At 37.5% G+C, this 15,127-nt stretch overlaps 1 protein-coding gene across 1 annotated transcript; it reads right to left on the bottom strand.

Moving 5' to 3' along the window:
* Positions 1 to 331: 331 nt before the first annotated feature.
* rerglb (RERG/RAS-like b) lies at positions 332 to 9,246 on the bottom strand (the record flags this gene model as incomplete). The annotated part of the gene is made up of 5 exons (XM_079260496.1): positions 332 to 617; positions 1,954 to 2,102; positions 4,508 to 4,581; positions 5,689 to 5,745; positions 9,195 to 9,246. 5 exons carry the CDS (start codon positions 9,244 to 9,246, stop codon positions 332 to 334), a joined length of 618 nt encoding a protein of 205 aa, XP_079116622.1.
* Between the last annotated feature and the right edge of the window lie 5,881 nt (positions 9,247 to 15,127).

Genomic DNA, 15,127 nt, shown 5'->3' with positions numbered 1-15,127 from the left:
TTGCTTTTATTTTTCACATCACATTTGCAATTTACCCCTACTACCACAACTTTAGAGATCCTAGACATCTGAATGGGATGTTTTTATAAAACCAAAGCAGGCTCCTGGCCAAAGGTCAGTATAGTTGGGCGTAAAGTTGGACATGACCATCTAATCCATATGTATAACTGCATGTTGCTCACAAGATGAACATGTAGTCAGCATTTGCACTGATGAACCTTTATGATTTACTTTTGTGGACCATCATGTAAGATTTTGCCTGTTCCCCTTCTACGTGGGCTCCATGCAGCGAACAGCATCCCAGTTTATCTAGCACACTGTACTGGAATCATCACACCGATTTCCTCCTCTTGCCAAAAACATTGTTGATGAGTTTGGCCATAGACTTGGATCCGCTGTAGCGTCTACGGTCAGCTCGGTACTTCAGATGCTCCATCACCTGCCGTATGAGCTGTGTAAAAAGGTTGGAGATGTCCTGGTAGCTCTCGGCTGCTGAGACCTCCTGGAAGTGACAACGGTTCTCCTGCGCCAGGTAGCGGCCTTCATCTTCTTGCACCTGTCGGGCGTGACACAAGTCCTGCTTGTTACCCACCAGACAGACTGGAACATCAACCTCTCTGAAACACAAAGAGAAGTTACATTTATCTCCTTTTGAGAAAGTATTCAGACTGGTTCCGCATCGGTATGCCACTAAATCCACTACCATCCAGTCCAGACTAGTACTATTTCCCTGACTGTAAATCAGATGTTTCCCAATGTTGCTCCACAGAAATGATCCAGCATTTGCTCTCCCGATCTCTATTTACTCCCAAATACCAAGCTACGCACCTCTTCCCGCTACATTAGCAGGATGCCTTGGCGTAGCCCAGGCAGCTTGACAGATGTGAATAGCCCCTTTTTTGGCACATCAGATTCAGCAGGCGCCTGTAGATTTGCAGTGAACCCTTCAGTCGTCATCATAAATCACTGATCAGTGTGCAAGGCCCAGTCAGGACACCAAGCATTCCTCAAACTCAATCCTGCAAGACCGTCCCTGTTCAGCTTCAGAGAAAGTAGGGCAACTTTGTTTTTTTCTGCAGTGATTACAGTATCTCTGAGATATACAGTAGATATATAACCATATAAATTACTTTCATTTGCCCATTTTCGCTTTGGAGAGTGTTTCCATTTACAGTCATGTTTTGTGGTGGTGATTTGTTAAGGGGGCTTAAGTGTAAAAGACACCACTGAATAAAGAAACGGACAAAAAAAATACAGATATAGGTGAAAAATGACATAATTTGTAAAATGTTTCATTTTGTTTCTGTGTTGCCTTTTCTGAAAGGTGTTTAGCACTGTGTTGGGCTTTTGGTTTATACTTTGTTTCTTTTTTTCTGAGATATGTTTTGTATTTTCTGTGTTTTCTGAAATTTCATTTTCATTGTTCACTGTTATGTTTTTATTTTCTGTCTTTTTTTTTTTTTTTGTTAATTCCTACATTTCATTCAAATGCTCTTAAAGTGTTATGAGATGCTTTTTTGTTTGTTTTTTTCTAATGCTGTTGTATTTTGAATCTTGGGAACACTGTATTTGAGAAAATTAGCAAATGAAAAAGTCACTTTAAATGCACACAATTATTTTAAAATAGCAAAAATAAGTAAATACATAAATAAATAATAATAATAAAAACCTATAATGAAAACTAAATTTTAAAAATCCATACTGCATTCAGGCTGCATTTTATTAATATAAGTTTGTTTGTTTTTTTTGTTTTTTTTAATTAACAACAAGATTAATTTAAACTGTCAGATGCTTCTTTAGTATCTTCTATTATTTGGTGTCTAGTAAACATGCTTCTCTGACATCAAAGCACCTTATTATTCAAAACAATTTAAATTTTAATACTGAGCCACAATTCTGTGTATCAGCTTGCTTTGTTTTTGGGGTTTTTTTTTGTTTGTTTTTTTGACTGACCCTTTACAACTGTCCATGCGCGCCTCCCGGATTTGCCGTAGGATGTTTTTGGCGTTGATGAAGGAAGTCCGGTCACTGATGTTGTACACCACGACAAAGCCGTCTGCCCAGTCGACTGGCTCCTCCAGTATGCATCTGGCCTCTGAGCTCTGTTATAAGAAACAATGGTCTTTATATAGGAATCATTGACCAAATTCACATGTGCTTCCATCCTGTATGTACTGTTTGCTTTGTCCTGTAATTGTCAGCCAAGTAGTGTTAATCAAATGCAGCTGATTAAGTGATTATGTGCGTATATTTTTTATTCAGACCATTTTTAACCAAATGTGATCACACACCTGGGTGTCTTGGCTATAGTAGAAGTTTTGGCATTTCAATGCTCTGTAGCATTCAGGTGTGTGTTTCCACAGTGCCAAAGAGGATATGCAAATTGATGTCACTGCTGCCCATCAATCCTGGAATGGTAATAAGGCCATTTCCACACAACATGGAGTACATTGTTCTGCAGTGAGCAAGATTATTCACAAGTGGAAACATTCTTTGGAAGACTGGCGACAGTCCCAGCAAGTTCACCCAAAGGTCGAACCAAATTCAGATTAAAGAAAAATTGTCCAAAAGAAAGAAAAAAAACCCAGGAACTACGATTCAACCTCTACAGGACTCAGTTAGTAAATTAAATGCATTAAGTACAATTAGAAAAATCTGAACCAGTATGGATTACTGGTCTTATTTGGATATGACAACATAGCAGAAAACCTGAAATAAATAACAGAAAACCTGCAGATAATATAGAAAACCTGAAATAAAGCAAATTGCTAGAAATACCAGAGAGTTGGAGAGTTAATGCTTGTTTTATAGCCACAGGACCTGAACACCTTGAAGTCATTGAAAGAACCATGAATTCCTTTGTGTACCAGTCCATTGTAGAGTTAAATGTGATGCCACTTTTTGACTCCTAAAGGTTGCCTGGATGATCCCATACAGATCTGCAAATCTACAATAAAATGTCAGAAAAATTATTCAGAGTAAAGGTTTTGCAGGGTTTAAAATCCAGACCCTAACTGGATTAAAATAATGTGGCAAGACTTTAAAAGAGCTGTGCATAAACAAATGTCTGCAAGTCCCAATGACCTGGAGCAACATTTTATAAGAACGTAGGCCAAAATTCCTGCAAAATGATGTGAGACACTGATTATGTCATGCAGAAAATGATTACTTCAGGTTATTGCAACTAAATGTGGTTCTCCAAGTTAATAAATCCTGAGGTGCATTTAGTTTCTCAAACACTGCTCCTGCATTCTGGCTTATGTTTTATAGAATGAAAGATAGCACAAACTATGTCATGTGTCCTTGTTTATGTGAGGTTTTATGACTAGAAGAGGGTTTTTGTGTGTGTGTGTGTGTGTGTTTGTTTGTTTGTTTTTGTTTTGTTTATTTGTTTTTGGGTTTTTTTATGACTGCATGAAAGGAATAGGGCAAATGAGGATATACATGGTATTTCATACAGTAGCTACATTTTACAATTTCTCTGTATCTTGAACATCATTATACGGAGAGGGATTTACTGTAAGCCATTTGATCCTGGGTGAAAAACACATTACGGCCAGAGGGTGTTTTTGGAAGTATTAGGCACTACCAGTACGGTAACATACAGAATATGTGACCCTGACAAAAAAGACATGAGGCATGGGACATGCCTGAGCACTGTACATACCAGCTTAAATCCTTTCTCTTTATTAACTCCAAAGTTTCATTAGACAGTCCAGGTCAGAAGGGCAGGGTAAGAACTTATTGTTCCTCATGAAAGGTTAGTGTTACAGTCACTCTGACTGGTAAAGACAATGAGTGGTTCTTCTTCTGCCGGGGCGAGGGGCGTCCTAGTAAAAATACAAAGTCTGTAGTAAGAGGCCTCTCAGGTCTTTTGTCTTGTTGAAAGAGAAGTGAGCAGGTTATGTGACTCCTTTCTTCAAAGACACAGCTGTCAGCATACATTGCCTCAGGATACCCACATAAACCCTCTGGATTCCCAGTATAAAATGCACACGTGCTGGTAAATATACGACCATTAGTTTCTAAAGGTCATGGAAAATGCAGCCTAACCTTCAGCCTGAAAACAAGCCAGCAATTTACAGTTGTTAGGTTAAAGTGTTCTGTAGACATTTTATGTTGGCAGAAAAATAACAGTGAACGTCAGTTATGGTCTGATCTTTACTTAACGACAACTGTCGTTTGGTAAGTGGATGAAAATAATCCCAGGATGTACTTTTTTTTTCTTCGTGGGTGGCTGTAGAGTATTTTCCCAAAAGATATCATTCTCATGTGTCTCAGATTCTCAGTGGCTTAGCTTTCTCCTTGTCGGGGGGCTGTGCATGCATTAAACACAGAACAAAAAACATTAGGAGCAGATTTTCAGTCAGCCTAATGAAATGAGGAAATAAAAGAATTCAAAACAGGAAAGGCTGAATACCTGCTACAGCTCTGTTTTTCTAATACACTGCTGTTAGCTCTGAAAACAAGTTTTGATTGGTTAGCCTCACCGGATGAAATACTTTACCTGAGAGCAAGGGTCGAAAACCTCCAGATTCAGCTGTCTGCCATCGATTGAAAGCCTTTTATGGTACAATGAGTCTGTGATGAATGGTGAAAATATAAACATGAACAACATGTTGATCCGTGTCGTCATAATTTATTCCATGTGATACAAATAGCATCAGCTTTACTTTAAAAATAATCAGCTGTTATGATGTCAGATTTCACTGTCTCTTAAAACAATCGCCCTCGTTGGTTTTTTGTTTTTTTTTTACTTGAAAATGTCCATTAAATGTTAAACAAATATTAAAACACCGGCTGCCAAGGACATCTGTGATAACTATGGCAAGCAGGCAATGAGTTAAGAGATTTTTAGCGTAGCTTAGCATTAATGCTGAAAACAGGGACCCATCATCTAAACTATTCTTTTGAAGTTGGTGTAGGTAATATTTGGGAGCTAGCAAGATCTGAAAGTAGTCCCCTGTCTTGGTTCCTCGCCCTCTGGCTTTGCCCTTTGCATGATTCAAGGCTTTTTTCTTACCTCCGCCATGAAGGTTATGTTTTTATCTGTGTTTATCTGTTTGTGTTCAACATAACTCATAAAGTTATGGATGGATTTTAATTAAATTTTTGGGGGGGTTAGAAATGTGAAAAGGAAGAACAGATTTAATTTTGGTGGTAATCCAGATCACCGTTTAGATCCAGGAATTTTTTAAAGGCCGTGGAGGTTTGTGCTCTCTGAGTGCTTTTCTAGTTCACAGCTTTTTCCACCAACGATTTTCTCTTTCTTGGCTTTTCGGCAGGAGGAGGAAAATAAACCGAGCTGGGTCGTGGAAATCCTTCTTGCATTTTCTCAGCCATGAAGAAGCTTATGAAAATTAAGAAATGAACCACTTCAATTTGGCCCAAACGTTTTGATTGGTCAGAGTTTCTCCAGATTTAAAGTAAACTGAGGGGTCTAACTATATTTCTTATTGTTCATGATTACAAAATGTATAGACTACAATCAGGACAAGGAACCACTTCAGCCAGAGTAAAAAAAAAAAATGTGTCTGAGCAATATTACCTACCCCAGCTTTAAGACCTTGATAAAGTACCTGTGTATTTATATCCATGGTGTTTGTGAATAAACTATTTTGTTTTCCTCCAGAACCAGAACCCAAATCCTCATCAAAGTATTAATTTGCAAAATCTGGGAACACTTACTGGCGTTGGAGGCATATTCACCAATGAAGCGTCTGGTTAGAAACCGCACAAGGACAGCTGGAGGAAACACATGAGATGAAAAGTAACAATATTAATCATGGCATCATTACAGTCTCATTCCTTACAGGTGGCAGCAGAGGAGGAGGAGAAAAGACCTGCATTTACCCCCACCAGCAACACACTGTGCCAACAGTCTTTAAGATTGGAGTGGTGAAACTTTAGCTTCACATGAAAGAGGCTGCATGGATTTGCTGGAAGGACTGTGTGCATATTTGGCAAGCTGAATGGTTAAATTCACCCCCTGCTACGGCAAGCTACACATAAAAATTTACTGTCTGAGCCAGTTTTGGTCCCGTAGACAATCATGGGCTGAAGTTTCAAGTTCTGAATTTTTCTAATGGTGGGCCTCTGCAGGGGTTGAACGGAAATCATACTTCAGCCACAAGCATACGTAAATATGGATATGCATCTACATAAAGGTAATCATGCATGTTTGAGAAAAGCACCAAAGGCTTTATTTTTGTGTCATCTCCACGCAGACTAATGGATTGGAAGAGTGAAACAACAAAAGCAGTGCTAAAAGCCCAACAAACAGAGCAGGAATCATATTAACAGCCTCAACAGCCCACAGATGATAAAATCTATACAGTCACAGGTGCATCTCACTGTTGGGACAAATAACAAAAACATCCCATTGTTTTGTAAGGCTTTAATACAGCAAAGAGCAGATTAGCCTTAACCACCACTGAGACTGAATACTGTTATATACAACAAGACCAACAAGTCCTCAACCCTCTGCTTAGACAGTGGTTTTCACTACAGTCAAAATATTCAGTCTGAAATGTGACTGACTCCATTAATCCATCCATATATGTAATTATCTATCTATCTATCTATCTATCTATCTATCTATCTATCTATCTATCTATCTATCTATCTATCTATCTATCTATCTATCGATCGATCGATCGATCGATCGATCGATCGATCTATCTATCTATCTATCTATCTATATATATATATATATATATATATATCTATCTATCTATCTATCCCCTTTCATTGTCTAGAAATAAAGATTCAAAGGAGCATGAAAGCAGCAACACTTATGCTAGCCTAACTCAACTTAAAGTGTCTTAGCTAACTTAAGAACGCAACAAAAAAGAGGTTTCTTGAAGAACATCTGGTTCAGCACTGTTGAAATAGTAGATTTTTATTGTTTGTTTGATAGTTGTATATCATCAGTATATATCATCAGTTTTCGTGTTCATTTGGTTAGCAGCTAGCTTACAAGTTAGATAGTCCAAACTTTAAATAAAGGTCATATTTAAAGTCTCTGGTTAAATATTTCAGGCTCTTAGTTAGCAGTATTTGACCTTTTCTTTCCTAGAAGAAGAAAAAGTGAAACATTATTTCATAAGTTGGAAACTCTATCAATGTTGAGACCTACAATGGCTGTTAAGTCTGTCCTTGTGTTTTCCAAGTAAAGTTCTCTTCAGGAATTTCTGTATTTGAAACATCTCTTTTTATTTTACAGTTCATTTTAAGTATTAAAAACATATTTTAAAAAGTTGTTTTTGCAGTGGATTTTCAATTGATTTCTCTGTTTCCCACGTGGTTGAAATAAAAAAGGATAAATCGGGCAAAAAAAAAAAGAACTGATAGTCAAACTCACTGTTATGAGAATATATTTTGCAATATGGTGCTTAATTAAGGAGTCAACTACCTGCAGACCTGGCTGCCCATACTGTCGGTCTTGTTTTTGTCAAAGTAATTTAAAAGTCCTACATTAATTTTATATCAATACACTATTAGATCCCTAGACAGAATAATAATAAATTCAAGGTGTCTAGGCCATATTATGGTGGTTGTTGCATTTTATATCTTTATTTGTTTTCTTGCAGTGATCCTCTGTTTTTTCTTGTTCTGGATCATAATGTACCGAATTTTGCTAAGATCTATTTAATTAGAATTTTGCCATAATCTAAAAATGACAAAGGAAAAAAAAACATTTTGAAACCTTGGAAATCAGGATTTGAAACCCTGAAGTAAAGTTTTAAATCCTTAAACAGTCATATGAAAGTCTGGAAAAAGTTGTTTATTTTGTTAGTTTTTTTGAGAGTGGGATTTTAAGAGTTTTAAACCAAAGCTGCAAAAGGATGTTGCCAAAATCACGTGAGTGCAACCTCACAGTGGTGTGGACGAAACTTTGATAATGTGAGGGTGAATTGGAGGTTAAAAACTCTGCAAAAAAAAAAAGTGTTGCATCAAGCTCACATACAAAATTATTCTTGCAGAAGATTTTAACATTTAACAAAGCTATCTTTTTTTCACCAAGATCTTGTATTGATTGATGATAGGAGATTTTAACCAGTATGCAAAGTCTTCTCCAGCTCATCCTAAAGATTCTCAATGGGAATCAGGTATGGACTCTGTGGTGGCCAATCCATGTGGAAGAATAATGTGTCATGCTTGCTGAACCAATTTTCACGATTTGAGCCTGATGAATCCTGGCATTGTCATCTAGGAAATATGCCTGTACCATCAGGAGGAAAAAATCCCTTGATGGAATAACCTGGTCATTCAGCAGGTAGTCAGCTGACTTCATTCTGTGGGCACATAATGTTGCAAAACCAGACCGAACCAACTGCAGCAACCCCTGATCTTTGTGTTCCCCCCATCGGATGAAACTGAAACCTTTTTTTCTAAAGTTGATTATTACTTTCTACATAGCTCTTTTGTCCCAATCCCTTGAGTTCCATTTGCATTGTGCAAACATTCTTATTTTCTATATTAAACAAAGCCATGCTTTTTTTTTTTTAATCATCTGATGTTTTTCTCTGCTTTATTCATGCCAATGATTTGACCCTTCTTAAAGAGACGTCTTTTACATAACAATGGGATATGTCTTTCTGGTTGATAGAGAAAAAAGAAGCTACTCATTATATTATTTGAGGTTGTGGCCAGCTGAAAAATAATAGCTCATGCAGTAATTATCCAATAGGAGGCTTGGACAAACTTCACTAAGTTGAATCCAGGTGGTAACCTTTTGGTTTTTTAATAGCACTAAAAAGAACATCCACTGCATGGTAACAGATTAATACCAGATACTTAGATTAAAAGTTGACCTTAAAATGAATTCTGCTTAAATTAATATATTGGAAGGGACAGTGAACATATCAAACAATGATAATTAGTGATTTTATTCATCAATTAACAGCCATTTTCAACTGACATTTGAATAATTATTAAGACAAATGGCCTAAAAATTCACCGGCTTCTGTTTGTCCATAAAATTATTTTCAAATTTTCCTTGATAAGACATCATACTAAAGTAAAATCTATAGTAAAAATAAACAAACCATAAGGTGAATATCTATGTTTTTTGATTGAGTAAAGCTTAGTTAATTTAATATAAACAAACATGAAAGGCATAACTTAGTCAAAGAATGCAGGTTTTTAGTGAAGTGATTTCATGTTTTAACAATAATTGCAGGAGCACTCACCTGATTTCCCAGCCCCCTGGCTTCCCAGGAGGGCCAGCTTGATGTCGTTCATGCCTCTGTCCTGTCAGGTCTCTGGCTGCCTCTTTAGCTGAAGCTCTCTCTGTGTTGGGTCTGGTATTTGGGTTAGTCTCCGCACACTATATACTCCTCGTTGTCCAGGCAGCGTGGTAGAAGAACAGGACTGCCCCCCTTTTCCCCTCTCCTCTTCAAAGAGCTGTTTCACTTTTAAAGCCAGAGGGAGAGGAGAAAGAGGAAAACAAGAGCCCCTCATCCTCCTCCTCCTCCTCTGTCTGTGTTCCAACAGCTCTATTTCTCTCTTGTGCGCCTATTTTCTCCCTCCTTTTTATCCTATAACTCTCTCCCTCCTTCTAGTCCTCGATCTTTCTTCCTTTTTCAGTTCTTTCTGTCTTTATTCTTCCTTTACATTCATACATCTCTTCTCTGTCTTTGTCCCCTCCTACACAGAGGTTACTTAAAGGTCCAGACTGACTAAACCTGTTGCTCTGACCATTTTCCTTAACACTGTAACAGCAGTCTCACTACCATCTGTGGACATTTCTGTAATTGATCACAAGCTGATCAAATGGAAACTTGTTCTCTCCCAGAATAGAAGAGAGAACAGCTGATAAAAACCATGTTTAGCCTCCTGTCAGTTGGATTTTCATAAATGTTTAAACATCATCTTGGAGTGACTGAATGGGGAAAGGGTGTAAATTAAATTAAATTTAAGTTATTTATTTATTTCTAATTAAAAATCCACTTTTTAAATAAAATCTTCTATTTTCATATATATTTTCTGGATTTGGAGCTTACAATTTGTTTGCTTTAATACCCTTTCATTCCCTTACAACCCCTAAATCCAAAAAAGTTGGGATGTTATGTAAAATCTGAATTAAAAAAGAATTCTATGACTTACAAATTTCAAATTTGCGTATCATATTCTGAATAAAACATAACAGAAATGTCAGGTTTAAAAATGGAGGTATTTTATTTTTAGCATTTCATGAGCATTGGCTCAGGAGTGGCCCAAAAATCACTGAACACAGTTCACCATTCAATCCACAAATGCATGTAAAAGCACCATCCCATAGGAGAAGAACGTACATGAATGTAATCCATAAACACTGCTGTGTTTTCTGGACCAAAGATGGTTTTAAATGGTTTGAGGCAAAGTGACAATGCGTTTTGTGGTCAGACAGATTAAAATAAGAAATTTTTATTTAGAAACAATGGACGCTCCTGCAGACTGAAAAAGAGAGGAACCTTCCAGCTTCAACTCAGTAGACTGATGGTGTTGCATTAGTGCCTATGGTGTGGGCATCTTCCACATCTGTGAAGGGTTTGTAACCAAAATTTAAAGAAAATTACATCAAGGTTTTAGAGCAACATCTGTTTCCATTCAGACAACATCTCTTTCAAGCAAAGCTATTTCAGCAAGATAATGCTAAATCAAGTAGTATCCATCACAACAGCATGGCTTCACAGGAGAAGAGACCAGGTGCTGAACTGTCCAGACCTTTCATTACTAGAAAATACTTGGACCATCATGAAATAGTTTTAATTACAAGGTCATGGAACAGTTATAATGCTGCATAAAAAAAAATCAGACATTTCTTTCCTAAAACTTCTCCAACTTGTGTCCTCACTGTGCTCACAGTTTTGCTTTTTTTTCTGGGTTTTTCCTTGGATTGGACTGTGGGTACAGAATTTTTGTTAGCTTTTGGAATTTTGTTAAATAGTGGATTTAGCTCATGTCACAGGATGTTTTAAGTTGTCCCTTATTGTTTCTTTGGTTTTGAATCCCGTTCTAAATAAAACACCACATTTTATTGGAACTTTTAGTTGACATTTTTCTTTTGTGTTGCAACCCCCTTTTCGCCCTAGACACCACGGGGGTCATAACACTTCTGTCAAATTCAAAATGATCTAATATTGTCCATGATATTGTAAAACGTTTCAGATTTAACATCATATTGGTTGGTTATATTCCTTTTGAGGGAAAAAAAATATGGGTTAATGACATCTAAAAATCATTGGATTCTTTTTTTTTTTTTTTTTTTTTTTACATTTTGTAAAGTATCCAAACTTCTTTGGAAATGGGTTTACTCTACTGAAATGTTGCTTGAGAGATTGTCATGGGTGCTCAAAGTCTACAAAGAGAAGCCAACATAAACTGAAGACAGTTCACAACTGTTACATATCTGAGAGGTATATCTCACATTTGGGGCATTCCTCCTATTTGTAGGTTTCTTCACATGAACCACTTGTCTTAAATATTTCCAAATCAGCAATCAGTGGTTTAAAGTGGTTGCAAGTCAGTGTAGTGAACAAACCAATCTGCAACCAGGAGAAACTGAAAACTGTGGATTTTTCTTCTGTATTTGCAGAGACAATTACAAATCCCTCAATATATTCAGTTCAATTCAACTTTATTTGTTTCGTGCCACTTCACAACAATGTTGTCACAGGGCACTTTACATACACAAATCAACATTCACATCATTTCAAGCCAATTCATACATGTCCTATAATAGAAACCAACTGATTGCATCGAGTCAGCACTTCAATCCAATCCCCCATCCTAAACATGCATGCAGCGACAGTGGGAAGGAAAAAAAACTCCCCTTTAACAGGAAGAAAACCTCTGACAGAACCCGGCTCAGGGAGGGCAGCCATCTGCCTTTACTGGTCAGGGTGGAGAGGACAGGAAAGACAGATCAACATGTACAACTGCACTTATTCAGGAAGACCTGCGGAAAAAAGGAGAGATAAATTTGAGACGGCAATGCCATTATATCAGTAATGCCATCCTGTTTTGGTCTCAGAGCAGTACATCAGGCTCAAACCATGATGGTACCACCATCAAGTTTCACACAGGAGATGCAGTTACGCTGCTGTTGTGTAGTCCTCTACACAGTGGGGGGGGGAGGTTATCCATCAGTACTCAACCCATAGCAGGACTCTGCCCAAGAGTGCATCATTTGACTCCACTGTTAACTGTTGATTTGCAATGAAGAAGCCAGTGGAAGGGTAAAAATTTCCTTATCTGGTCTTGGCCAATCAAGAGGCTTCATTTTCTCCCATTTTCTGCTTTTTCATGATTGATCAGTAGTAGTTTTGGGGGAGCATTGCCTCCTAGCGAGCAGATGTTTAACTATATGACATTATCCTGGTGGTTTAGTCCGCTTGAGTTAAGGGCCGTTTCACTGAAAACCAAAACAAAGCAAGGTATGAAATCTTTTTAGAAATCCCTAGCCAATCAAACCGAGTCCCCCAGACTATCCTGGGGTGAATTCGCCCTTAAGCTGGAATTATACTCATGTCGTGTCTGCGGTCAGAAGGGCCAGTACAGCTGATGCTGGTGAAATATGATCTCGCACTCCAGTGTATGCACATGCTGCAGCTTATCTTCCATGTTTGCCACACAACAACAGTGAGAAGCTCCAGAAATCCAGAAACATGTCATCACAAACTGACCAATCACAAGTGAGTGATTCCGCTTCTACTGCAGACAGGGGTGGACGTCAGGTTTCCACAGAACACAGATGTCATGCAAATATAAATCCAGCTTTGGACTCAATTGACAATGAATAAGATCTTGTCTGGTAAAAAGCAGACACAACAAATGGTAGCTTGGTGAGAGGCTATTTGTTGTGGTGGGGCCTGGGAAGTGGACTGGAGTTATACAGGCTCCATTTCCAGGTGAATACTGTACAGCAGGATAGTCTGCACAACAAACATGGGATAAAAATTTGTCAGGCCAGCCTAAAACAAGATCTGCATACAGTCATTTTTAGTTTGGCTTGAGTTTCAGTGATGCTGACGGTTAGCAGAGTCTGCAGTCAGTCATGTAAGAGAAGCAGGACATTACATTGGAAGAGGTTGATTGTAAACATATTGCAGCTGGAGAGGCTCAGCTCCAACATCAGCATGACTGGTTCCACTCATGCCCTGTAATCAAGCATATCTAGACACATCCCCGATTTCTCTCTCTGATCCCTCTATCCATGTAGAAATAAAACCCTTGTCACAAAATGTGACATGACTCAGAATCATGACTTCAAACTGACTGAAATATGATGTGAGGAAAACATTTGTATCGCTTTATTATAGCCTAATGTTACAGTTTTTATATAATATGAATATTAAGGGTATTCAAAATGACTGTTTACTTTATAACCCTTGTAGGTCGTGTTAACATACTACCCTTTCAGTTCATTTATGGGCAAGAAAAACCCTCTAAAGAAAACTGCTATAAAATAAACTACCGATTTTTTTCAACACCTTGTTCAGATATTCCAGTCAAGTTTTTTTGTTAATCCAAATTGTCCATTTTTTCATATACAAAAACATAAGTAAAAGATTTATTAAGAGGCATTGGATTGTTTGTTGACATTTTGGGTGGGGAACTTATAGCTTACTTCCCTACAGTAAAGTATAGTATTTTTCTACCCTTTTCCCTCAAATCTTTCCATCAGTTTCAGTCATGAGTAAAATATATAATTATTAACCTCTTAAGTGCAGATGACACAATGTCACTGTTTTTATGAACGTAATGAAGAAACACAAATGCACACACACACACACACACAAACACACCCACACAAACAAATCAAACTGCATGTTAATGAGTGCAAATAATTTGAATAATTACATATTTGGTCATTATTATTAGAACTAAATGTGACTGAACATTTTAAAAAGAAATCTTGGAAGAAAAGTATGAATCCACTGTGTTTTTGGAAATGTGCTTTTTTTCAGGCCTGAAATGTGGTAAACTTGTCCCTGGTATGAAAAACTTAAATTGGAATTTCAAAGATCTTTATGAGAAACACTTTCTTACCAAATGGTGGCCAAAAACTGAAAAGGAAAAATTACCTAAAGGACAAAAGAGACATTCACTTCTCAAGGAATTGATTCTAATTTTAATCTGTTTTTAGACATAGCAGAGCCTGAAAAAACTTCCACAAATGATCTAGTTAAGCACCCCAGCATTCAGAACCTCTGACAGGCCACTCTGAGGAAAGAAGAAATATTGAGGGATAAATTAAAGAGAGCTTTAATTTAATTAATTAAAATGAGCTTTTTAGCTTAAATGTTGAAGATGAATCAGATGCTCCTGCCAGGACCTGTGCAATGTGATATTTAAGAAAGTGCAGATTGGTAAAGGTGACTTTCTCTATGTAACTACCATATCCTGAACCATTATGAATATTACCATTAGCCAATGAGGTCCTTACTGCTTTTAAAGCTCAGGAGTTGCTTTGTCCCCGCTGTGATAATTCAGATAGTTTCCAGCTGTGTCCAGAATATTTTCGTGTCACAACAGGCAAGCAGCGATAAGACAGTGATAAAACATTCTTGATGGCTGTGGTCACATCATCTATCAAATGCATAATCGCACCTCACCAGACTGAAGCAGTATGAAAAAGTCAAAGCTCTGATTTAAAAAACCAGGAGAACACCAGCAATAAAAGCCCTGCTTAAACCATCAGTCATACTCCTGACATCAAATGGAATCGATTTAGACAAGCAATCCTTCGCCTTCATCTTCAGCCTCTTCACAAAATGTGGCACTTAAACTCAATAAATCATTCTGCTTCAGCTTCAACTTCACAGATCTCCAATGTCAACCAGCAAAATGAATATTCTTCAGACCAAAACCATATTTATGTTTCCACTGACCCACTTGTGAGTGCATTCTGGGAATTTTGGACCCATCTTGAAACTTGTTTTGTTTGATCCGGTGTCAGTTTTACTGAAAAGACAGAACGTGGAGTTTTACACTTTACTTTAGAGAAGCCTGTCACGACTCTGTGTTTTCTGCGTGTCATGACCACACTTACAGTACCATCTTTAATCTGAATTGTGGATTGTTCAGTTAAAGAAATTAAATTACAGGTTTATTGTAGCCAGATCATTTCACACAAACG

Source organism: Telmatherina bonti (genome assembly GCF_933228915.1).
Source record: "Telmatherina bonti genome assembly, chromosome: 2".
NCBI classification, from domain to species: domain Eukaryota; kingdom Metazoa; phylum Chordata; class Actinopteri; order Atheriniformes; family Telmatherinidae; genus Telmatherina; species Telmatherina bonti.
Note: the sequence above shows the minus strand (reverse complement) of the source record. Positions and strands in the feature narration are given on the sequence as shown.